Source organism: Ursus maritimus, unplaced genomic scaffold (genome assembly GCF_017311325.1).
Source record: "Ursus maritimus isolate PB19 unplaced genomic scaffold, ASM1731132v1 scaffold_28, whole genome shotgun sequence".
Classification (NCBI taxonomy): Eukaryota; Metazoa; Chordata; class Mammalia; order Carnivora; family Ursidae; genus Ursus; species Ursus maritimus.
In genome coordinates this window covers 10,116,270-10,142,438 of record NW_024425341.1, presented here as the reverse complement: position 1 = coordinate 10,142,438, position 26,169 = coordinate 10,116,270, and the positions used below count along the sequence as shown (strand labels likewise).

Genomic DNA, 26,169 nt, shown 5'->3' with positions numbered 1-26,169 from the left:
AATTAAAGAGCAATGCCAAAAAAAAGAAAAGAAAGAAGAAGGGAAAAGAAGCAAAGTCAAAATCAGGGAAGAAAGGAGAAGTTACTGCACTGTTTGGAGCAATGAGCCTTGAGAACGTTAGGAGGCAACAGACCCTACATTTAGGGGGACTTTACATTTGAAGATGACTGAAGAATTAATAGAAAAAAATAGGAACGATGCCCAATATCTTTGTTAAGGTTTAACACATAGCTGTATCAGTTTCCAAGGCTTAGATGGAAGCTGGGCTTTGTATATTTTATAGTCCTGGCTAGTCACCAAGTAAGACTCATACTAATAGTTATCAGGTTGTTGTTTTTAGTGAAGTGTAATTTTATAACAAACCCGAGTAGGCTTTATAACAAATGCGCTATTGTCTTCTACATTGTTTTCTGCGGGAGGTGAAATAACCACACTGGACGATGGGTCCCCCTCCGCCCTCCAAAATCTGTGCTCCTTAAGAGCACGGGCAAGGCAAGGGGCAGAGAAGGAACATTCCCCACGTGGGGGTGACTCCCTAGCTTTAAATGCTCAATCTCTAGCTCCCAAACAGCCCATGGCTCCATGTGGAGAAACTGTTACCACGAGTTTCTCCAAAGAAAAATGCAGTCTTTAAGTCCCAGTTCTCTAGAGGATATCGAATGATCGTAACGAAAACCATGAAGGCAGTTTAGCTTCTGACTCTAAATGTCAAAGAAAAAGAGGAGTGATGGGAAATTAAGGATTGCTGGAGAACGTGGTGGTGTACATTCAGAAATCACTGTACATAACTATTTAGTACTTTTCCTCCCCCCTCAAGTGAGTCATTGTTTTCTTATTACAAATCGCATCGTTGCCTGTTTCTAAGAGCGCTATCCAGGCAGTTTTGTAAATAGCAGGATGAAACTGGCCAGCATACAGTTGCTTACAGAAAACCCTAAGTGTCTGCACTGTCCAAGGCTTGTGACTCCAGAGGCAGGCGGCAGAAACAGCCCAGACCCAGGGTACAAGGCCCTCCATGGCCAAGTAGGTGGCCGCAAGCCTACAAAGAGCGTGACATACTGTTCTCCTCCAAAAAACGCATGCCACTTGTCATGAAATTATGGATGTTGTACATTGGATCATATGTATATAGTTACATGTATAAATATAATTTATGACCCCACCAGTCCTGAACAGGGGATGAATAAGCAAAGAATATAAATATATACAGAGTTCTGCCTAATTCCTTTTAAGCCTGTGGCAAAGTTATTCCCTCATCCTCAGCCTCTGAAACTTCTCTCTGACCAGCCACCACTTAATACCATTTAAGTCAATAATATGGGTCATGAAGTCCCCATTCATAACACAAAGTGGTTGTGTACTTTGAGATTCAAAGCTAAAGCAAAAGATGAGGTATGTAGCTATTGTCACCCAGGCACAGAGCATATGATTCATTAGTAAAAATGCTCATATGGCTCTTTTTTTTTTTTTTTTGTAAGATGAGGTGTAATTTGCCCCAAATCCACAAACGAAGACCTTATTAAGATTATTGAATTCTTTCTTTTCCCCAATAGTGGGAATGAAAAGTCAACACTGCTCTGCCTAAATACAATTTGGCAATATAAATCACAAGTCTAAAGAATGTCTGTACGTATGGTCTGTACTCAGGGAAACAAGGCTATAGGAAATAACCAGGGATGTGGACAAAGATTTAAGAATAAAGATGCTTATCAAAGGCTATTAAAAATACAGAAAATTGAGGGGAGAAAAAATCTAAAGGACCCTCGATAAGAATATAGTTAAAGTATGATCTTTGTATGAAAGAATATTAGGCAGCAATTAAAAGGCATGCCAGAAAAAATAGAACAATATTAATATACTCCAAATGAGAAGCAGTCATGACTAAAAAAATTAAGACATTATACTTTCTTATACTATGATCCTGATAATATGACGTTTATGCATAGGAGCAATACTGAAAGAAAGATAGTGAATTATATTGGTCTTTATTGCTGGGTGGTGCTGATTCTATTTTCCTCTTTATATTTCTCTGTATTTTCCACAATGTCTACAGTGATCTTGTAATAGTTTTAGGTATTGTATGGGGGTCATATAAAGCGTGTAGGAGGTATGAAGCTGTTTAAGCTGCTCTGCATATGTAGATTTTTAAATAGCGGTACCTCTTAAGAGACTCTTAACAATAGAGAACAAACCGAGGGCTGCTGGAGGGGAGGCAGGTGGGGGATGGGCTAAATGGGTGATGGGCATTAAGGAGGGCACTTGTAGTGAGGAGCACTGGGTGTTATATGGGAGTGATGAATCGCTCAATTCTACTCCTGAAACCAGCATTACGCTATATGTTAACTCACTAGAATTTAAAGTAAAATTTGGAAGAGACACAAAATAATTAAATAATTAAATTAAATTAAACTACATTAAAAAGTGGTACATCAACCTCACTCGGGAACTCAAAAGCCTTCAAAAGCGGGGAAAATGCCCAAATGGGCTCTAGGAGCTTTGATGTGTAAACTACTCACAGTCTTCTCCCAAGCTAAGGACACATTCTCCATAGACAAGAGGCTCATGGAACCCCTCTATTAGTATTCATCTGCCTATCCCATAAAACATGACCTAGCAAGTCATTTCAGTCAAGTCTGAAAGAGGGGGCAGAGGGCCCCAGGTAACATAATGCGCCCAGAACATGTCTGAAGCTCTGACAGGTGCAAACAACTCCACTTGTCTAAATATAAATTCACTTAGGCCGTTTGGAAACAGTCTTTCCCGCTTTCTATTCTGATCAGGCAAAAGAATGTTCTCTCCTTCAGTTCTGACTCTCGATGCTGGTTATTTATATTTACATGCACTGTGCAACAGTTTTTATTCAAAAAGAAGGGAAGTTAGAACGCTAAGAAGAAAAAAAAAATTCTTCCAAAATCTGGGGTGAAGTTAAGACCTAAGTTTGGGCTATTTTTGAAATGTGCTCAGTTGAGAAGGAGATAAGATATTAATAATATTTTTTCAAACTTTCTGGATGAATAAAAAGCTGATGTTAACACATGCATAAAGAAACGTTGTCTAAGTTTTAAGCCAGAAAGAAGACTTAATTTTTAATCAGTAGGGTGGAAATTCTTTGGAAGAACATATAGAACTCTGTTCCTCTGCTAATTCCTGCCATGCTTTCTCCCATTACCCCTAAACTCCAACTCCCCCTTCAGGATCCTGGTCAATGCTCACTTCCCTGGAAGCCTCGGCTGACCTTCTTCTTTTCTCACCCCACCTCCACAGTCACACATGCACAGTCCTCCTCTTGGCTCCCAAAATACAGAGAATCACCTTGTACACATTTATCCTACATCGTTATTTATTAGTCTAAGACCTTCTTGAGAGTAAGGTTATATTTCACTGGTTTTTCACTTCCAGGACTCCGGTTTACAGTAGCTACTCAATAATATGTTGTTAGATGAATAAACGAATGTATAAGAGAGGATTGAAGAAGTCACAGATGAGCCCAAGTGCTAGGGAGATAGCCACCAAATAGCCACTAACGGCCACCAAAAAGAAAATGTATGGGAAAACGATAATTGGCTTTGCTTAGCTGCTGCTAAGCTTTTGGTTTATTTTTGTGGGAAGGGTTGGCTTATTCAGCGAAATTAAGGCTAAAATTCAATGCCCGATATTATAAAAGGGACTTGGTATGCGTTGACTGAGAGATTGACACTCTCTGTTTTTCCTTTTTTTCTGCTATAAAATGAGGGAGAAGCAAGATCATACAGAACTAAGGGCCAGTCCAGCGCTCAGGTTCTCGGGCCCTGGACCTGCCGAGTTTGGCTGCAACAGTCCTCCAGAGCCTGCATCCCAACTCTATTCTGATCGCTGAGGAGACTGTGCTCTCTTCAAACTCACAGACGCCACACTCCTACCTACCAAGACTGTGGTGAGCCACAACTAAGTTTAGCCCCACTCTCCTGCTCCGAAATAGTCATCTAAACCACAGGGGAAATGATTACCCATGGTTTCCTAGACCTATGTAGGAAGACGCTTCCAAACCTTAATGCTGTGAGGTTGTATTTACTTGTCCCAACTCCTTCCTGGTTTGGTTCAGATCACCCCTTGCCTGCATTCATTTTGCAATACGGTTGGCTCTTCGTCTTTGCCCACTCCTCTAGCATGCTCACTATGCTTGAGAAACGTAGCCAACACTTGGCTTCAAAAATCAACCTACTCATCAGCTAATAAAAGGGGTTTAGAGTTGGCAAAGGGAATATTGAACAGAAACTTTATTTGCCAACCGCCCACCAATAGGTGATTTCAGAGGTGGTCCTTTAGCAGATATGCCCATTAAAAGAGAAGGAAGAAGACTAATAATTGCCCTTCAGACAAGGAGACTGTGTCTTGAGCTGAAGGCCTGTACTGGGTTAAGGCAACCTACCAGCGTTTCAGTTTTACATTTCAAGTAAAATTAGAATTTGCTCTCATATCCCTTAAAAGCAGAAATTCCCAAATGCCATGTTTAACATAATGCATTGTCCTAAAGCTAAATATATCCAGTGTGAAGGAACGGCCTTTACTCTGATATTACGTTTGTTATTTTGTTTTTATTGTTGTTAAAGAATTTTTTTTTTTTTTAATAAAAGGTCGGTAACAGAAGATGGTAAGGTTTGTTGATTTTAATGTCTTGGCACTTGAAAAAGCTGGCAACACTCTGTCGATTTCCAAAATTCATTAAAACTAGAAAACTAAGATTCTCATCCCTAAAGTGGCTCGCTCAGAACTGGGCACCAAGGAGATTAATATATGATTATGTGAATACGTATTTAAACTGATCTCATCTGAGAGGGAGGGGCTGGTCTTTTCTGGGTTCATCATTCTCTACAGACCTCAAGATGTATCATAGAGATCACGGGGGCCCTGCAGGTACAGGGAGTCATAGCAGATTCAAGTCAGGTAATTGCGTCTCAAATATACCCACCTATAGACCTATATATGTGGCACTCCGTGGAATGGCCCCAGTACCAACTTTATAAGACGATGTTACGGTATCGCTTTCACAGTAACAACTGGACCGCTGACGAGCACAAAGCGTCAGTCATTACTTGTTTTCCACACTATCCTTACAGCTGGAGATGCCGATCCCAGAGAGCCTCCACCTAACACTGAGGCACTTGGGTCTCTCTTGGGGCTTCTCTGGGATTGACAAGTGATGGGGAAGTTAACGGTCATCGGTGAACCCCCTGGCTAAACCGTACGATGAAGGCGGGGGCTGGACCGCGTGGATGCAACCGCAACTACTACTGCGGCTGTAAGAAGGCTTTGCCGGGCCAGTAGTTTGCCTAGGAAGAGGCAATTTGGCAAGCCGCCTGCGTGCCAGCCTCCTTGCTGTAATGGGACGCTCTTCTGTAGGAAAGCGCCTCTGCCCCCTGGCGCCCTTCCCCAGGCTTCTGATGAAACACTGACCCCACTGCCCCCTTCCCAGCCCCTGGACTGCAGCCTTATCACTCTGGGCGCGCAGCCGATCACGTGGCGAAGCGGTGCTATCCAGGACCTCGGCTCTACGGCCATTGGTCGACGGCTCGCGTCCCGAGCGCGCCCATTGGCCGTGGGGGGCGTTCACGTGAAAGGGGTTCCGGGATGGCTTCCCAAGTGGGGAGAGGAGCTGGAAAGTTAAAGGGAGCAGCGCGGCGGCAGGGAGCCTGAGTCCCGGTGACCGGCCACTGGGAGGAGGCGAGCGGGCTGCTCTCGAGCAAGGACGGATGCGTCTGCCCTCCAAGGGCGCGGACCTGAGTCCCGGCCTCCGCTCCTGCCGTCGCCGCCGCTGCCCCTGCCATCCCCGCGCGGATGCCGCCGCGGTCTGGCGCATCTGTACATCGGGGCTTATGAGCTGTACCAGGTACGTCCGTCCCCAAGCCCTCGAGTCCCAGTGCAGGGCCGAGAAACGGCGGCGAGGGACGCGCAGTAGAGACCTTCTTTGATTCCTGCCACCTGCACTTTTACCGTCCAACTTGCAGTTACACTCCGGGGGTGGAACACTCTAGACGGGGTCGAGGACGCTATTGCTTCCAGGTGGAAAGAGCAGTCCAGGGACGAGCGGGGGGGATGGAGCATGGCCGGATCCACGTGTTCCGCCGAAGTGCAGGTCTGGCCGCCAGGGTAGTTGGGGGTGGCTGGGGCTGGGACTACTGTGCCGAGTTCGAACCTGAGACAAGGCGCTTCCAGCCTGGGACCCGACACTTCCGGAGGGTGTTCCCGAAGTTGGGCGGTGGGGATTGGAGGACAAGGAAAAGTCGCCTTGTCTTTCCCCGGTTTTGGCTTCCCCGTAATACGCAAGGAAACACACTTGGGAGTCTCTTGGGCCGCCGAGGGCGATGGGACACAGACCCAGCCCCGGTTCACGGTCTCCGGTCCCCAGGCAGAGGCTGGCTGTCCCGGGCCGGCGGGGGCGAAGCGGCCGCGCGGGGACGCTCGCGCGGCGAGGCTCCGACCGGGGGTTGCCCCGCCGCCCCGCCCTGGTGTGATAACTTGGGCTCCTCCTCCTCGTCGTCCTCCTCCCCCTGCCGGTCATATCTCCGGGAACGGAGCGTCAGCCCTGCCTCCCGGACACACGACGCTCACGTAGTCCGGTGGCGGTCGCCTCCCCTGCCACCTCCCTCCAGGCTCTCCGATGCAGCAGCGAGCCAGCTGGAGAGGGGGCTTCCCCACGCCCCAAAAGGTGGGTGCGGGACAAGGCGAAGGAGGCTCATGGAGTGCATGGGGGCGGGGTGCAGGCTGGTATGACCGAGGGGGGTGCAGGGTCGCGTTGACCTGTGGGATCTTCCAAGTCTGGAAGCTCTGGCCTGCCTCCTGCCCCGTGCCCTGTTTATGCCACCCTCTGGAACCAGAGAAAGGGGTGTGGAGGGGACTTGCTAGCAAAAGAGAGGGTATAGGGCTCAGAACGACATCCCAGAAAAGTTGGGGCTCGTCTGCGTATTGTTTACTGCAGAAGTGGAGAAAACTAAGGGCAGACTTGACTTGAAGACAGGAGAGTTGCTGAAAGATGTTGGAGCCTGTGGTCTGTGCGGCGAGGCCTCCCTGGGAGACCCGGGGTGCGGGAGAAGAGAAGTTAGGGCTTTAAGCAGGGGTGGGGAGAAGAGGAAATCTGGTAGGATTGTCCAGCAGCCAAGACTAAAGTGAAGACAGCCAGTGGACTCACCACAAAAGTAAAGTAGAGGTATTTAGGGAAAGGTGGGAGGGAGGAGAAGAAGAGAAGTTAGTGGGCATTATTAGCAAGGAGGAGTCCGAGCTGGAAGGGACCTGGGAGGAGGAAGCCCAAGCCCAGAAAGATTCAGGGACTTGCTCCGCTAAAGTGGCACAGCTAGGGGGAGGCCTTCCTAGGCTAGTGCTCTGTGTTTCACACTGGGCATTTTTAGATGGCAGGTTCTGTGGCATTTTAACTTAACCTCTGTCCTGTAATGTGCAGTCTGTGTGTGTGCACGTGTGTGGATCTCAAAGATGCTTTAGAAGGTGACAGGATGGAAGAGCACAAGTGGCCTTTAAGGCTGTGAGTAAGGGCCCCATGGTCGCAATACAAAGGAAAATATGTCAACTTTATTCATACTGTGTCAGCCAAACCTTTTGGGAGGGGGTAAAGTAATGCCAGAGAGTAGATGGACATGTCTTTTTAAGAAGTATAATCTCGTAACCTGGTCGTAAATGCTTACCTAGTGTCTTTCCAGTGTTCCTGGTGGGTTCTTGGTGCATCTGACTTTTCTGTCTTTTCCTATCGGAGTATGAGAATGGAGGGAAAATATCTTGGCCTCAATACTGAAAAAAGATTTACTTCGCAGAAAAGGCACAGCCAAAAAGTCAGTAGCTCCGCTGCCTGGAACTGTGAAGGTCATGTGGTTATTGTCTATACAAGTCTGTAGTTTCCTCAGGAAGCTCCACCATACCCTGATGAGCTGTCTTGAGAAGGTGTGTCGTCACTATTGGAACAGGGAAAGTATTTATGCAAAAACTATCCCTGTTCGCTTCCATTTTCATGGAGTGTTAGGGTTTGCCCTCTTTTGACCAAGAACCCTGAAATCTGCCCTTGGGCATGGCCCATTCCCTCCTGGGGCAAAATTGATCTCTTAGGCATCTATTTGGAAGTCAAGAATCTGAGTAACAGCCACTCATACTCTCATCATCTTGTCCTGCAGCAAACTGATATCGAATCCTGTCATACTCTGCTGTTTCAAATATGTGTCTGTGTCTTCTCCTTCTGGCTTTTTCCCTGGCCAACCTTGGTGACTCATATTGCCTGGCCTGGGAAAGGGCTGAGCAGCCAGGAGAGCGTGTCAGGAGAGGGGGCCCGAAGTACAGCTCCCATTGCTCGGAGTACTTCTGGGTGGTGATCACAGCCCACTGGGGAGTTCTCGAGCAGAGGGTCAGGAAGGCCTACATCAAATCAGCATCTGGCACACTGGTTCTCGTGGAATGATCCAGTTCATCAAAGCTCGAAGCTACCTGTGAGGTTAGGCAAGTGGCCAACAGTCAGATCGTCCCCCTGTTTAAGGCCACAGGGGTTAATGTCCTCCCTCCAGTGATGGTGTCACTTAAATAGTAAAGGGATGCCGGGTAGTGGTTGCTGAGTGCCCCTGACGCAGTAGCCCTGTTAGTAACTCTAGGGCCACCAGATAGTGAACTTTATTTTTGCTTTTCGTGGAAGGATGTTTCAAAACCAGTTAGGCCCTAGAGCTGGCTCCGACCAGCACCTCACCTTCTGACCCCCAGTTGCACTAGTTCTTAGAGTTAAGTGAGAAGAGGGATCTCAGGGGCAAATGTACACCCACTGGGTCCAAACAGTGAAACTTTACCAAGGTCTTCAACTAAGTCTTTTTCATCTGTAAGATTAAAATTGAGAGTGACTTTAGTCAACTGAAGTATGTAGAGCCTTTCACTGACCCACTTGTTTTAGGATTCTGTTTCCGCAGTATCTTGAGAGTTTCCCATCCTTTTTCTAATGAGCTGTTTTAACATTGTGTGGGGAAGCACGTATGAGGTTGGTTTGCAGGCTTGAAGGGATGGAGAACTTAAGTTCAGCTTCTGCTGACTCAGGCAAGGAGGAAGGGCTGTAGGGTCAGAGGAGGAACCCAGCCTCCCACAGTTCACGCCCAGGTTGTCAAGGGCGGGCAGAGTGGGAGGGGCTGGGATGCCAGGCTTTGCCCACTTTGGGGGTATTTTTAATCCACATTTAATTAAAAAAAAAAAAACACTACCTGTGTTAACATTAGAGCTGAAAGTATAATTCCAGTGCATTCTAACGCAGTTTTTCAGTGGACAGGGGGGAAGTAAAATTCAAGTCCTCTGTAAGGGTGGGGTTGTTTGTTTTTCCACATTGACCCAATTAGCCAGCCCAGTGACCCTCTGTAAAGCTATCACGCCCATTTCAGTGAGAACTTTTCCTTTCCGGAACAATTGCATGGGTACAAGAACAGATCATAGAAAGCAAATTTGCTCCTAAAATTTTCACTTGTTGGTTTCGTTAGAGGGGAAACAGACAAATATCCTTTAAAATGTATGCTTAGATAAGTACACTGTGGCTATAAATTATTGTTTTGTACCTCTGAATGTGTGTGTTTTTCCAGTCAGTCATCACCACGTGGTTCCTGCATCCTAGGGAATGACTGTATTTCTTTCGGAAAATGGGATCAAACCCAATGTGTCTTTGCTCTTAGTTGTCTTCATGTATTTGATTAATCAAAAGCAGAAGTTGAAAATGAGATATTTATTGGGCTGAACCACTGGTCTCAGCTCCCATCAGAAGATGAGCAACATTATGCCTATTGCTTCTCCTTAATTATCACCATCACCCTGAAGCCCCCCCACCAGTAGGCTGGAACTAGGGGAGGCCTGAAAGCAAGCACCCCAAAAAACTACCACATACCTACACTTTTACTATAGTGAAGGGGGAGAGGTTTGGGACCTTATCCAGATTCTGTGTTCTGCGGTTCACAGACTATAGATTTTAATCCTGGATGGATTCATCACTGATTTCTTGAGGTAGCCCATTGTAACTATCAAATCAGAATATAAATTCGCTATGATAATTAAATCATAAAAATTGCTTGGCTTTGAGGCGCCTGGGTGGCACAGCGGTTAAGCATCTGCCTTCGGCTCAGGGCGCGATCCTGGCGTTATGGGATCGAGCCCCACATCAGGCTCTTCCGCTATGAGCCTGCTTCTTCCTCTCCCACTCCCCCTGCTTGTGTTCCCTCTCTCGCTGGCTGTCTCTATCCTGTCGAATAAATAAATAAAATCTTTAAAAAAAAAATTGCTTGGCTTTAGTGAGGCAATAGTGTTGGATGGGATAGGTTTTTGGCCAATCTTACATATTTGAAGCATTTTATTAGCTTCATTTTTTTCTCCCTGATTATAGAAGTGCTGTTATTTTAAAAAATATAAGAAACAACACAGGAAAACAAATTTCCTGAAATCACATCACCTGGATATTCTAACAGTTTTAAGTATATCTTTGGTTACTTTTTTTCTGTACATATACCGCAAGTATATGCAATATTCTTTTTTTTCCCAAGTCTAGTCTCAATTTTATCTTCTCTATTTTTTACATTAACAATATAATTTTTTTCCATGCCACTTAAACCTTTTTTCCAAATAATGGTTTTAATAATGATACAAAATTTTATCGCTGAATGTCGTATACCTAATTTAACCAGATACCTGTTATTGGTCCTTTAGGTTTTCTCACCTTTTCCTCCCTAAAATGTTGCATGGAACATTTTAGTACATTAACCGCTGTGCATTAAGTAACTGCTTAAGATTAATACCTGTATGTGATATTAGAACCAAAACTGATAAGAATATTTAGAAAGGTTATGCTGATTTAGACTAATCCATGTATTTGTATTATTTTTAAGAAGGCTTTACTAACTCAGTATGTAAAAACAGGCATTGTTTCCTAATCTAAATTCTTTAATTATAAGGTTGGACATTTTGCGCATTTCTGGGACATGTTTAAGTTTTTTTCATGAATTTTCTATTCATGCTCTTTGCTCATTTTTCTGTATGGACTATTTGACTTTGTTACTGTTTCATAAGAACTCTTTATATATGAAGGTATTAACTCTTTGCTGCCATACTTTTGTGAAATGTTTTCCCAGTTTGTCTTTAGTCTTTTGGTTTTACTTTTTTTTTCACTTACAGAAAAATATCGTTTTTATGAAGTCAGATTTAATCTACTCTTTAGCATGATTCTCTTTGCCTTTTATTCTTATAGAGGTTATCTTCACTATAGAAAAAAAACCAAATACCCACCCATATGTAAGGTTTAAAAAAACTGAACTGTTGGCATTTTTCAAGAGAAAGATACACTGGCATATAAAAATCTAGTGTACAGGATTGTGTCTGTCTTCACAATTGAATTCCAGTGTCTAGCATAATACCTGGCATATAGTAAATACCAGTCAATATTTGTGGTATGAATTCATTTCTTTTGGGGCGCCTGGGTGGCTCAGTTGGTTAAGCATCTGCCTTCGGCTCAGGTCATGATCTCAGGGTCCTGGGGTCCCTGCTCACTGGGGAGTCTGCTTCTTTCTGCCCCTCTCCCCACTTGTGCTCTCTCTCTTTCAAATAAATAAAATCTTGATTAAAAAAAAAGAATTCATTTCTTTTTGTCATATTAAAGCAGTATCTACCAAAGCACGTTTCTCAGAACCTGTGTTCTGCAAGATGCTCCACAGGAAAGGGTTCCTTAGTCAGATCACTTTGGGAACTCCTGCAACAGCACCTTGTTTTTTGCTATTCCCCAAGGCCCTCTAGCGTACTGAGGGCCCCAAGAAATCCTGATGGAAATACCTGTGCATTTAGTTTTAAAACCAACAGCTGCTCCCTAACTTTTTTTTGTTTTAACCTTCATCCCCCCCCCCCAACTTTACACTCTTAATCTCGCCTGAAGCCAAGGTCACGCTGGCCGGCACTTGAGTTCATGCCAAACTGCAGCCATGTGGGCAGAGACGAAGGCAGATATTGCTTGCCAGCCCCCGTTGGAATGATGCCTTGAACGTGTCTGTCTGACCTCGTTGCCGTGTCTTTCTCTTCTCTTTGGCCAGAGTTCTAGCCTATTCCTCTAACCCGATGATGGCTGTGGACATAGAGTGCAGATACAGCTGCATGGCCCCTTCCCTGCGCCGAGAGAGGTTCGCCCTCAAGACCTCACCGAAGCCCAGCGAACCACTGAGGCCTTGCATTCAGCTGAGCAGCAAGAATGAAGCCAGCGGGATGGTGGCCCCCACCGTCCGGGAGAAAAAGGTGAAAAAGCGGGTGTCCTTCGCAGACAACCAAGGGCTGGCCCTGACAATGGTCAAAGTGTTCTCGGAATTCGATGACCCGTTAGATATTCCGTTTAACATCACCGAGCTCCTAGACAACATTGTGAGTTTGACGACAGCGGAGAGCGAGAGCTTTGTCTTGGATTTCACACAGCCTTCCGCTGATTACTTAGACTTTCGAAACCGGCTTCAGACCGACCACGTATGCCTTGAAAACTGTGTCCTGAAGGACAAAGCCATCACAGGCACAGTGAAGGTGCAGAACCTGGCGTTTGAGAAGATGGTGAAAATAAGAATGACATTCGACACCTGGAAAAGCTTCTCAGACTTCCCCTGTCGGTATGTGAAGGACACCTACGCCGGCTCGGACAGGGACACGTTCTCCTTTGACATTAGCTTGCCTGAGAAAATTCAGTCTTACGAGAGGCTGGAGTTTGCTGTGTGCTTTGAGTGCAGCGGACAGACGTACTGGGACAGCAACAAAGGCAAAAACTACAGGATCATCCGAGCCGAGCTGAAGTCCACACAGGGCACAGCCGAGCCACAGAACGGGCCCGATTTTGGAATATCCTTTGACCAGTTTGGGAGCCCTCGGTGTTCCTACGGTCTGTTTCCAGAGTGGCCAAGTTATTTAGGGTACGAGAAGCTAGGGCCCTACTATTAGGGACTGCGTGTGCCGGAGCATGGCTGAGCAGGTGCGCAGAAGCCTTCCCTGCGGTCGCGGGCAGGTGGAGACGGAAGCCAGGAGAAACGCTGAACTGCCATTAGGCCCGGTTTTTGAAAAGAAAGGATCCTATGCACATTTTTCCTTAAGCCAGCAAACCCAGCCAGGTTTAGATCACAGGATTGGTTTCACACTGGGAGTAGATGTGGGGTGCTGGTCGGCTGGGCACCCAGGGCGGCCACGAGGGGAGTAGATTTGGGGTGCTGGTCTGCTGGGCACTCAGGGCGGCCACAAGGGTCCGGAGCAGGATCGCGGTGCCGGCAGGGGCCTGGGCGGGAACCAGGCCCGCAGGNNCTGCCGGCGACACTGGGGGACGGTGGCTTCATACGGCTTGGGAACGAAGCCACCAGGAGTGCGCCCCGGCTGCCTGAGGAGCCGCTCCTGCCCCCTGGGATGTGGACAGTCACCTGAAAGTCACTCCATCTCCAGCCACCTCCCCTTGGACCCTTGCCGTTCAGCTCTGGGTGTGCTCCACCCAGCAGGGTCCTTCCTGCCTGTCGTGGCTGTTCCCTGTCTACGCGTACTTTACCGCACACTCTTATCGCTGCACTTTTTTTTTTTTTTTTTTTTTTTTTTTTTTTTTTGCATTTTGCATTTTGTTTCTTCACGGTTCATCTGATATTCAGGAAAAGATGAGGCAAATTCGCCTGTGACGGAAACAGGCGCTTCCTCTTTCTGACCCCACACACGTGTCCCAGCAGAGAACGGCACAGCAGTTACCAGAAGTAAGGAGGTCCTGTGCCGGGGTCCAGACTGCCGGCTTCTGACAGGCAGGACGGTCCGAGGGGGACACCTGTAGCTTTTCCTCTTGGCTTTTGGGGGAGCTTTCGAAGTACTCACTCCTACCCCGAGTCACCAGACAGCCCAACTACAAGATGTGTTGGAACTTGCTCGGCTGGCTTGCAGGCGTCTCCTTCCTCGCAAAGGGATTTTAGACTCTTTTCCTAGAGAGCCCTCCTCCATGCTGTGTTGAGGACGTTTTGATTGGCAGATCCGATACAGCCTCAAAGCCTTCGGTGAGTGTTTGGTTTGACTTTGACTGTGATCTGCGCTGTCCAGGACTCTGTACCAGCACCCAGGGACTTTGATTTGGGTGTTCTTATTTTTGGGGTGTGAGTACATATAAAGGGATAGAGGAGAAAAACACCAGGTTCTCATAGTTTATTGTCAATGTGCAGCAGCTCTGAAATCTCAGAGATGAGTCGTTCTTACCCATCCTGGACAATGCATTAAAAGTCTGTTGGTTCATACTGTCCTGAGACCCCCTGGGATGTTCACTGACAGATGGATCCCCAAACCCTGTGATTTTTCGGGGACGAGATTGGTTTATACTTGGGGGGTGTTGAAAAAATATTTTTACATATGTATTTGGAGAAGGTTGGGGTTTTGTTTTATTTTTTTGTTTTGTTTTGGGAGCTTAATTAAATGATTGTCTCATTTTCCATGTGCCTGATCTTAGTAAGGTGAGATTTTCCCAAGGGAGGCAGGAAGAGGGAGCCCAGCTGCCTGCATTTGGAGGCACGGCCCCTGGACTCTGCAAGCAAAGAGACTACTTCAGCTTGCCTTTGCTTGCATATTCCAGATCAATTAGAAAAGGCCTCCTGGCTTCTATGGCTTTGTCGGTTAGTGTCAGGCAGGTAGGGAGTGTCTTGGCTCCTAGAGTTTTGTGGTTGGTTGGTTCCCCCCCTTCTTTTTTTGAACTTTAAAATGTTTTGACTTTTTAAATGTTCTTAAGTGATGTTTGATGTAATTCTTGTTCCTAAAATTGGCTGTTACTCGTCTGCAATCTAGTGCTTTGTTTTTTTATGCCTCGCCCAGATGGGTAGGACTTGGGGATCATATAATACAATTTACAGGAAAAATCGCATTTTCATCTTCTGCTGAATTGGGCGGAATTGAGTTGTATCTAGACGTACCTACATCGAGTACACAAACGGTACTTCCAGTGCTACGGATCTGGGGAGGAGAACTATTGATAGTGCAAATCAAAACCGAATGGAAGCAGACCATTTTATATAGGTCGTGAATTTATTTCAAGAAGTCCAGTCCCTCCTCCTCCAAGAAAGGTACAAGGTGCACTGTCATTTACATGTTACCAGACTAAAAGTAACAAGATCATTCTGTATTCAAAAGAAAAATGGCCTCAAGAAACTCCTGTTTGGTTTTCAGTAATGGTGATCATAAGACATTCCCATGTCAAAATTTGAAATATGGTAATTCAGCAATAAGTATCTCTTAAAACAGCTAAAAGCCCTCCCTTCCCCTCCCCCTATTCTTACTCCCAGCTCACCCAGCTTTTTTTGCTGGGGGCACTGGTTGCAAATCCCCCACCAGTGCACCTGGGATGCTCGCCCTACCAGGCAAGTCCCCACCTGCCTCAAAGACCCTTCTGTGACTGGAGAATGTGGTTGTGAGACTTCCCTGTCAGCATTGTCATTCGGGGAGGCGGGGGCATCTGAAGAATGCTGTCTTTTATTCACCAGTCAGTCTCTCTCCCTTGGGCCCCGTTCTGTCCCAGGATATCAACAGATGGTCCCAGGATCCACAGAACCCCTCTTGATTTCGGAGCGCACCAGCAGGAAATAGGTCTACACACTTCAGACAGTGACAGGTTTCCTAGTTGGAGACGTCACTGCAGCCTGACTTGGGGGTTTGCCCCTCACACAGCTGTTGGTGATGGTGACGAATGTCCCCCAGCCCTAGTACCCTTTCCAAGTTGCCCCCGAAGGACAGGCCTCCCACCACTGGTGTCCTTGTCCAGAAATGGGGAAGCAGCCCCATTTCGTTTCGTATTTATTTCCCCCAAATGCCCTGGGGAGCATTCGCAAATTAGGTGCAATAAATAAGCTGGATTATAGAAAGATACATAATTAATAAGCTGTCAGTGTTTCTTGGAAGCTAGGAAGCATTTGAATGGGTTTCTTTTTATTTTATTTTTTTAAAGTATTCTGATGATAGAGGAAGCGGTGAGAAATAATGGGAGTTCTGTAGTTCTCCAGAAATTAAAACAATTTCAGTGTCAAGGTAGAATTTATTTTTTTCTCTAAGGTTTCATTTTAATGGTGGCAAAACATGACTCTCTCAGTGTTTTTTAAAGATGTAAATTTTGAACAGCTAAACGAATGTTTTGTGGTTTTGATCTTTGCATATAATTTGCTTTTTAAAAAACAAGCATTACTTGTAGTCACTTGGACATTCAATGGGTTATATGTGTGTTTCTAAACCAAAACAGCGTCGGCTCCTTTGTGGGAAGTGGCCGTTTTTCTGGGTCTTCCCTCTCAGTGGACAGCGAATGAAAACCTTGATTGTCTTGCATTTGTTTCCTCGTTGAAAAGTCCTCCGCGGGGCGCGGTTTGCCAGAGCAGGCCGCATGGCCCTCTGCTCTGGGGGGTTCCGGCCACTGAAACTGGGGATGAAGAGTCATAAGCCTAATGGCATCCTACACGGTCATCGAAGACATTCTGGCGGCTTCTCTGCACTTCCTGTGGACACGTGGGCCTGGGAAGGGCGTCTGTGGTTTCGGGCGGCTTTTCCTCCGTGTGGTTGGAAAGCGAGGCAGCCCCAGTTGTAAAGCTATGAAGGTTTCGGCAGTTTCGGTGATCGGTTTCTAGAGCCTGCAGGACCTGCGAGGACTCCCGAGAAGGCAGCTGTGAGGACACTGTTTCACTTTTACTTCAGTGTGAACGTGGAACCGGAGCCTCATCCTCCCCCGATGCCTGAGAGTGCCTTGTCAAGAAATGCCCGCGTGTTTTAAAAAAATAAATAAGTATTTTTGTACACGAAGTTAAAGGGGAAATGCACTTTAAAATCACAAGAATGGGTGTCTTTTGTGTGGTACAAGAGAGTGGTTTGTATGTATCTCAAACTCAAAAAATGTAATAAAGGTAGAAAACAAAAAACTGAAACTCTTCTATTTTTAAAACTGACTGTATTCTGGGAGTCAGTCGGAGGCTGGTGAGAATATTTTTTTTTTAATTTCCTTTTTTTTTTTTTTTTTCCGTTTAAGTAATCTCTAGACCCAACATGGGGCTCGAACTCATGACCCCAAGATCAAAAGTTGCACGCTCCACCGACTGAGGCAGCCAGGTCCCGGGGAGAATTATTTTCAATCGGTGTGTTCCCACATACAGAGTGTAGGTCTTCAGAGGGCTAGGTCTCAACCAGGGGCTGAGTTAGAAAGCTAAGGCACACAGGAAGGGTGGCAATTGCTGTTCAGCGGTCACAACGGTGAAGGCCGGTCACAGCTAAGTGCTGGAGAAGCACAGGGCCAGTGTTAGGAACCCGTTTTTACTGATCTGAGGGCGTGTCTCCTACCCTCTCACTTGCTCATGAAACCTATTTTGGGTTGACTGTTTTTCAAGGTGGGAAAACTATAAACAGCCCTGGTAGCTTCTACCTGCTTCTGCAGACACACTGTAACCAGCAATCCAACCAGCTCCTGGTGAGACCTCTTCTTGGGGTGTCAGACGCTCATCCTAAGTAGGATTTCCGGAGATGTTTTATGTCAGAGCTAGATGGGATGGACGGAGGGGCAAATTGCTGCCAGATGTGTCCTGTCACTCCGTGTGAGCCACGCTGAGAATGCCAGTGGGAAGGTGGAGCCTATCAAACCTCGGCACCTAGTGAATAAATGCGAAAAGGGAGCGATGCACGTACCTGCCTGCCTGCCTTTCTCAAGACAGTCAAACCGCCCGCGGTTTGCCTTCGCAGAAATGGGAAGGGGGAAAGTCAACAGTAGTTTTTATGAATGTCTATTGGAGATGCAGTGTGGTTTCCATAATCATGACACAATTCTAACTTGTGAGACAGACATCTCAGAGATGTCTGGAGGGGAAAAAAAAAACAACAGTACAAAACACTTTCCTAGGGCAATGTCCCCAGATTAGCAAATATCCAGCTCTGAATTATTCAGTTGAACGTTTATGGCTTATCTACTGTGTGCACGGTGGTGCTAGGTGCTTTTTCTCCCCAACTGCTCTAAGAGCTAGTCGTGTTTTAGATGAACCCTCTGACAGCCAGGAAAAGCAGGGCGTCCTGCTGACTCTCGGTGTAACGAGTCCGGAAGCCTGGGTCCTGGCCTTGACTCTGCTGTCCCGTCAAGGGCTCCACCAAAGGGGCTCTGGGTGTTTTTAGCCGGGATAAAGCAACCAGGGGATCTAGTGGTGCCCTGAGTACTGAAGAGTCAGCCAACATGTTCATTTTAAAAATGCTTCTAAATATAAACTAGTAAGAAATACCATGGACACCACTTCCATTCTTCACAAGAATCACAGGAATGAAGAGCATTCCAGACAACAGCTCGGACTTCATGAAATCCGTGTTCACGCTGAAGACACAGCGGCTCGTGTTCAGGGGTAAAGATACGAAGGCCTTCCGTGTGTGTCCTAAAGTCACAGAGCCAGTCCGTGACAAAGCCAGGAGGACCACGTGGGTCCTTCATTCTTTTTCCAAGAACTCTGCCCCCTGACCCTGGAGTCCCTCCCACAGAACTGACACTGAAATGGTCGATTCTGAAAAGGAAGTCCCTCCCTCTGGAGATACGCAGTCCCTGGGGGAGAAGTGAACACTCTCGTCTTTATTTTTTAATTTTTGTTTTCAAGATTTTATGTATTTATTTGTCAGAGAGACAGAGAGCGAGAGCACAAGCAGGGGAAGCAGCCGGCAGAGGGAGAGGGAGAAGCAGGCTCCCCCCCCCCCGAGCAGGGAGCCCAATGTGGGGCTCGATCCCAGGACCCTGGGATCATGACCTGAGCCGGAGGCAGACACTTCACCGACTGAGCCACCCAGGTGCCCCCAACACACACGTCTTTAGATGCAAATGGTACATCCCTCCCAAAGGCTTCCTCAGCGCTTGTGAGGCCCACAGGCCACATGGAAGCGTAAATGGAAACAGTGCATGATTTGAGTATCCAAGGGCCCAACTGGATTTGATCAGTGGCAGGAAACCACCAAAGAGGCCTGTGGCTACAGAGGCGTTCTAGCCCATAGGCAGGACCCGTGGCCTCAGCGTCGTCTTCCACCAGAAGGGAAGCCCTTTGTCATGGCACAGGACGGCTCTAACCCTCCTTCCTCTCCTTGCACCGTGAAGAGCCCTCCGGGAGGAGATAGGGAATCTCAACAGAGGTCTATGTCCGTGTGGGATTCTCCATGTTTACTTGACATCATTCATCTCACACAGATGTCCCTCCCTAACCTTGAGCCCTCAGCTGGACTTGAATTTGGCAAAGGTAAGATGAGGCTGCATAATGCTCATTTTTCTCTGGGGTCAAAAACATTAATAATGATCCAGGATCCCGGCCCTCCCCCTCAAAATGCAAGATCAGGGGTTGATTATATCAGGGATTGGCAACCTTTTTCTGTAAAGGGCCATATAGTTAACTCTTTTAGGCTTCATGGGCCACCTGCAGCCTCTGTCACATTATTCTTTCAAAAAAAAAAAAAAACTTTAAAAATGGAAAAACTGTTCTTAGCCGTGGGCTGTACAAAACTACAAAATCAGGCCAAGGGCTAGACTTGAACTGCTGCCCACAGTGTGCTGACCCAGGTTGAAGAGTTGTCTGGAAAGAGTGAGACTTCAGAGCAGACGTGCAGACCCTCGGCGGAGGCCAGGAGTCAACTTATCGGTTCATTCATTCAGAGACCCTATAGTTGATGGTCCAAATGAGAATGCTTTCAAGAAGGAGCAGGAGAGGGGCGCCTGGGTGGCACAGCAGTTAAGCGTCTGCCTTCGGCTCAGGGCGTGATCCCATCGTTGTGGGATCGAGCCCCACGTCAGGCTCCTCCGCTATGAGCCTGCTTCTTCCTCTCCCACTCCCCCTGCTTGTGTTCCCTCTCTCGCTGGCTGTCTCTATCTCTGTCGAATAAATAAATAAATTCTTTAAAAAAAAAAAAAAAAGGAGCAGGAGGGCTATGAATTACCGCGGAGCACTCCACCTGAGATCCCAGCAGTGCAAGCAAACCCTGCTGACTGAGCCCTGCCCGTGCTCCCCTATCCTGGGCCTCTAGGGTCCTCTCAGACCTTTGGGGGGCCCAGAGAGCCCAGGCTGGTCATGGGCTAGATTCTGGCTGGATAGTGCTTTTTTCTTTCTTTCTTTCTTTCTTTTTTTTTTTTTTTTTGGATGGGTTATAACAGAGTGGTGATTTCGTCTGTGGTTTAGATGTGTTTATGTTGGTTAGGTTTTCTGTTTCCTAATTGTAGTGCGGATGGCCAAACGCCCTCTGGAAACTCCAGTCAATTCGAAGAGGAAAGGGGTTATTAATGGTTTGGATGTAAGTCCTACCACCTCTTTCCCCTCCACCCCGTCCCTACCCAGTAGGGCACTGCAGACCTCCCTGAGAAACTGTTTACTGGGACAGAGGCTGAACCTAGCCGTATGGCAGGCCTCAGGCCCCAGAAAGTAACCCTGAAGTGCTCCTGGGAACTTGGCCAACTACACGGTCTCAGCTCCTCTGTGGCCCAGCACGTTCAAGAGGCCTTAAGAGGCACAGGAGATCAAGGAGGTGGGGATTCCTCTCCAAAGCACTCCAGCCTCCCTTCCTGCTGGCCGTCTCTATGGTGCAGACACACATGCTCTTCCTTTTACATCTGTCACCTCCTCCCCCTGGCCTTGACCGTCAGCTAGAACTGAAGGAAGGTCTCCCATGCCGAGAAAACCCTAATGGGGACTTGGAACAGTTTTTATGAAGCCCCAGTCTATCCGAAGGGAACTCCACCAGCAAAGGGGGGGTGAAGCTTTCCAGAGCTCACACCTCTTTCAGAGAAAGTAGAAACAGTTGCTGAGAAAGAGAAATCACTCACTGCTTCTGCTGGGCCCACCCCCAGGGTCATGTAGTTAATAGTCCTTCAGTGGACGCCTTGGTCCCATTTGAATGTGGAACTAACTAGGTGACATTTCACTGATCTTATTACATACCGTTTTACCAAAAAATTATTGTATTATTAATCATTTGCTAGTAATCAATTATCTATTGAAACAAACACTGACACATTCCCCCCAAATATTTTCATAAATCCCTTTTGCACACTGGCACACTTGCCTGTCTAATCAAGCATCTGTTCATCTGAATTCTCCAGTCTCCAGGAGCTTTTCCATCAGCTAAACAATCACCTCACCACCTTGAATCCTCACACCTTATATTACTCATTCATTATTCTTACATACACACACACTGAAAAGAGAAAGCAAAGAAAAATTATTTTCTTTCCAAAAATCCCTTTCACACCGGTTCATGTTTCTGCTCTTTAAAGGGAAGTTTCTGGCCCAGAGCCTCAGGCCTGGCGTTGTCTGTTCTCCCAGGACGGGGGCCAGCCCTGCATGAGCACCGCAGGCCGCAGTAGCGAGAGCAGGAAAGGAAGAGCAGCGGCTCAGGGCCTTTGTTGTCCTCCTCCTTTCCAGCATGTCTCACTCCTTCTCTGCCAGGCGTCCCAGCTGTCTCCCCAGATGCGGACAAGGGTCTCTGAGCGCAACTTCAGCTCTGAGGGACAGCGTGCGACAGGAGCAGCCGGTGGTTTCCAAATGTTTTAGGAAGGGCTGGAATCTATTCCTAAAGGAAATCTGAGGTGAACCCAATTAGTAAAATAAATAGAAAAGGTGCTGCCCAAGGTGGAAATTGCAGGAAGGAGGGGAGCACGCCCCTTTCCCCCTCCCCAGACTCCTGAGGCACTTCCTAAGAGCCCCGGGCCCCAGAAATAAGGGTGAGAACCTTTTCCTTAGAGCGCAGACGTTCCAAGGCTCCTGCTTCCCATGCTAGTGAACGTAGTTCAAGGATATCCTGGAAAATAAAACAAAAGCAAGCTGACAAACAAAACTTCTATGGGATTGAAACACAACCTAACCCCATATTATGAGAAAGGACTTGATTATGTTTTGGTTATATTCTCGAAGCTAATTATTATCCTCTTTCACAAAAAGATCATTGGCTTGTTCACAAGAACCGCACTGGAGTTGCCTATTATCGTTCCTAAGTGTCTCTCAGTTCCATATACAAATTGAACTTCCTGACAAGGCAACTTGTACTCCATACTAAGAATAATACACAAAACAAAACTACCAAGTGCTTCTATGGGCAGGGTTGTAGTTGGGGCCAAGTGCTCCGGGAATATAGACAGAAAAATATCATTGTCACCAAGCTCTATACAATCTCTTTGGTGGTCACGTTAGCCTTTTCTTCTCCTGAACTGCACACCCTTTCACGCCATTAACTTGCATCAAACTAAGCCCAGGGGCACCTGGGGGGCCCAGTGGTTAAGCAGCTGACTCTTGGTTTCAGCTCAGGTGGTGATCTCAGGGTCATGAGATGGAGCCCCGTGTGTCCAGCTCTGCACTCAGCAGGGAGTCTGCTTGTGAATTCTCTCTCTCTCTCTGTCTCCCTCCGCCCGTCCCCCTCATGCTCTCTCTAAAAGAAAGAAAGAAATATTAAAAAAAAGAAAAAAGAAAAAAGAAGAAACTAAGCCCCAACAGACAGCACTCAGGTTTCCTTTTATAAAAAATTAAACTTGTGGGGCACCTGGGTGGCCCATTCAGTTAAAGCGTCTGCCTTCGGCTCAGGTCACGATCCCGGGGTCCTGGGATCAAGCCCCGCATCAGGCTCTCTGCTCAGCGGGGAGCCTGCTTCTCCCTTTCCCTCTGCTGGCTGCTCCTCTGCTTGTGCTCACTCATGTGCTCTCTCTCTCTCTGTCTGTCAAATAAATACATTTTTTAAAATCTTAAAAAAAATTAAACTTATTATTTTGAGATAATTGTAGATTCGCCTGCAATTTTAAGAAATGAGAACCGGGTTACTGTTTACCAAGGTTCCCCCAGTGATAACATCTGGTGAAAGTATAATACAACGTCACAACCAGGATGCTGACATTGACGTGGTCAAGACATCACAAAGGCCTCCCACGTTGTCCTTTTATAGACTCACCTCCTCTCTCCCTCTGCTCCTCCTCCCTGCCCCGTCCTCCATCCCACCCTGGGCCTTGACCCCTGGCAACCACGAATCTGGTGTCCGTCACGTATGATTTTGTACTTTTGAGAATGTTATATAAATGGACCCGTATGGTATGTAACCTTTGGGAATTGGCTTTTTCCACTCAGCGTACTTCCCAGAAGATCCATCCAAGTCGTTTCATGTATCAATCTGTGACTTCTTATTGCTGAGTATATTCCACGGTATAGACGCTCCAGTTTGCTAAGCAATTACTATCTTGAAGAGCACTTGAGTTGCTTCTAGTTTAAGCCGATTACAAATAAAACTGTTTTGAACATTCACTTACAGGTTTTTATGTGAACACAAGTTGTCATTTATCTGCAGTAAATGCCCAAGAGTGATATTGTAGGCTCATACGGTAGAGCCATGTTTAATCTCGTAAGAAACTGCCAAACTGTTTTCCAGAGTGGCTGTACCATTTTACAGTGTCACCAGTCACGGATGCAATTTCTTCACATCCTCGCCAGCTTTTGGGGGGTATCACAATTTTTTATTTTAGACATTTTGAGAGGTGTATAGCGCTATCTCGTTGTGCTTTTAATCTGCATTCCCCTTACAGCTGCTTAAGCTGAATATCCTTTCATAGATGGCTTAGTTGCCGTCCGTGTGCCTTCTGTGGTGAAATATCCTTTCATGTCTTTTGCCCATTTTCTAATTGGATTCTTTGGAGATTTTTTTTTTTGTTTTTCAACTGTTCAGTTTTGAGAACTCTATTTAGATATTCTAGATACCAGTCCTTTGTCAGATGTGGAGATCGAACTTCTCTTAATCGATAGTTTCCCTTTGCACGCTCTGCACATGGACCTTCTCAGAGCAAAAAATTTTACTTTTTTTCAATTTGCCATATTTTCTCTTGATGGGATGCTCTTATGTCAAGTCTAAGAATTCTTTGCCTAGCCCCGGATCCCAAAGAGTTTGCCCTATGTTCTCTTCTAAATGTTTTATAGTTTTGCACTTTAAATGTAAATGTATGACTCGTTTTGAGTTCATTTTTGTATAAGGTGACAGGCTTCGGTGCAGGCCCTTTCCTTTTGCCTGTAGAAATCCACCCGTTGAAAAGGCTGTCCTCCTTCCGTGGACTCGCTTTCGGACCTTTGTCAAAAAGCAGCGGGGCCTATTTATGTGGGTTCTCTATTCTGTTCCGGCGCAGTACGTGTCTGTCCCTCTGCCATGACCACATAGCCTTGACCTAATATCAGGAGAGTGATTCTTTCCATTTTATTCTTCTTTTTCACAACTGTTTTAGCGATCCTAAGGATTGTCTTTTCATACGAATTTTAGAATAATCTACAGCAGCAGCTGTAAGTGGCTTTCTGTTGTTCTTCCTGTAATTGCACACGCACACGCCAACACACACACACTCACACAAACACACACACACTGAGAAAGCGAGGTTTGGAGCTTAGTATCCAGAGAAAGGTCTTTCTCGTGTTAGCATAGACAATACTTTCACTCTCTGTTTTCCGCTTTGCCATCTTTGTGCTGTGGTTCAGGATGTGGCCATGAATCGTAATATTTCATAAGGACTGAGTAAAAAAACTCGAGAACCACAGACTGTTAGAGATCATGACGTCCAACCTCCAATTTGACAGGCGCACACAACCACGAGGCCGGAGAGATTAGGAGGGTTGCTGGAAGTTGATCAGAGTTTCTGGCAGAAGCCAGCCTCCCGCAGTCCTGAGCCGGGATGTCCTGCTACGCGGCTCTGGACTTGAAGTCACGCAATTCACAGCAGGGCCATTTGCTCACCTAGACTGGGGTCATTCTTGCATCAGTTCTATCAGCCTGTGTATCAGAGGCCGGGAGGGAGGGGTGGTGAAATAGAAAAGGGCTTTATTTCTGCCTCTGACTCCCTTAACCAGTTCAGTAGTTTACACATTTCAGTCCTACCTAAAATGTAAATGATGGAGGTGACCAGTAGACTATACAAAAATAGACGTGAGTCCTAACTCAGTGTTATGGTGAATGGTCTAGCTGGAGGAAAAAAAAATCAGACCAAAACAAACCTTGAGCCATCAACTCCTAATGGGCCACTAACTGCAAGTCACTGTGGGCGATTGCTTAAGTGTACCATCCTGCCCCTTGCCCTCAAGGAGCTTACAATCAGCTTGGAAGGGCTAGCAAATACTTATTGCCCAAGTGACGGGAAATGTGGGTTCATCATTAGGTAACCGTCATCCTGACTATAGGAACACATTTATTTTTCCGGTGCTCGTTTCGACAGAAGTCAATACCGCCTTGAGGATGAATAGTATAACCTCTTGGTGAGAACCGCTGAAAATTCAATTGTTTGTTTTTGTTCTTCTTTCATTAGGCATGATACACGTCTAGACCAGTTGAAAAGCATTCTGCTGATTTAGCAACGTGAAAATCAGTGCTGACAGCCCTACTCCTGCCGCTCTAGCGAAGGCCAAAATGCACTGCAGAATGCGCGAGCACCACCTGCTCCCACTCTCCTGGCGATAATTACAGTCCTGAAGTCGACTTAGAGGCACAGAAGACCCCTTGATGTCAGTAGTCATACCGTACTGGTAGATGGCTTGTCTCGTGGTGCGTCAGCGAACCGAGAAGTAACTGTTGCAGAAAATTGCAATTTAGCCTTTGATCCTTTTTCTTCTAATTAAGAAACCCAAATCTGACTTCCTCTTCTTTCTCGTTTACTTCGGAAAGTCGTTGGGCAGGTGCCAGCGGGGGATAACAGGGCCTGGGCCAGGACAGTATTGGACTGAGGCGGCAAGGGCAGCTGGTGACAGCTAGTGATGACAAACTTTGCAAGGACAGTGTCAGAGCATGGCAGAGAGCCAGCCTTACACAGTTGAGGGAATGGATACATACAAGGCGTTGAGCAAGCACGCATACTAAGGATAGTGGGAGCAGAGAAGCAGAAAGAAAAACTGATGGAAAGGTTCATGTGCAGACATACATACTTGGGAAGGTATGTGTGTATGTATAAAAGTACATGCACTTCTGAGCTCTGTCCACTGAGAGGGCCTGTGAGAAGCAGCACTCCGGGAGCAAAGGGAACACTTAGCACCCAGATCTTGGCTTCTCGATGTCGCTCTCCACGAAAAGAAATCAAGGTCTCCTAGAGAACTCACTGATCCAGAGCTGGGGCAGGGAAATTACAAAGTAAGCCAAGAGCAGCTTGTTGTGGAGAAAGTGTTCGAGAATGATGGGCACGAGTCAAAA

The 26,169-nt window shown here is 46.6% G+C and overlaps 1 protein-coding gene across 3 annotated transcripts; it reads left to right on the top strand.

The window, feature by feature from the left end:
• Positions 1–6,530: 6,530 nt before the first annotated feature.
• PPP1R3B (protein phosphatase 1 regulatory subunit 3B) lies at positions 6,531–25,619 on the top strand. 3 transcript variants are annotated; one of them, XR_005838249.1, is made up of 3 exons: positions 6,531–6,685; positions 12,063–14,021; positions 25,295–25,619. XR_005838249.1 is itself a non-coding variant. In XM_008686577.2 (2 exons), exon 2 carries the CDS (start codon positions 12,088–12,090, stop codon positions 12,943–12,945), a length of 858 nt encoding a protein of 285 aa, XP_008684799.1. In that variant the 5' UTR covers positions 6,531–6,685; positions 12,063–12,087; the 3' UTR covers positions 12,946–16,785. The 3 variants fall into 3 exon arrangements, 1 of the variants encoding a protein (XP_008684799.1); XR_005838248.1 differs by lacking the exon at positions 25,295–25,619 and adding an exon at positions 16,238–16,816; XM_008686577.2 differs by lacking the exon at positions 25,295–25,619 and having other exon boundaries at positions 12,063–16,785.
• The last annotated feature ends 550 nt before the right edge of the window (positions 25,620–26,169 follow it).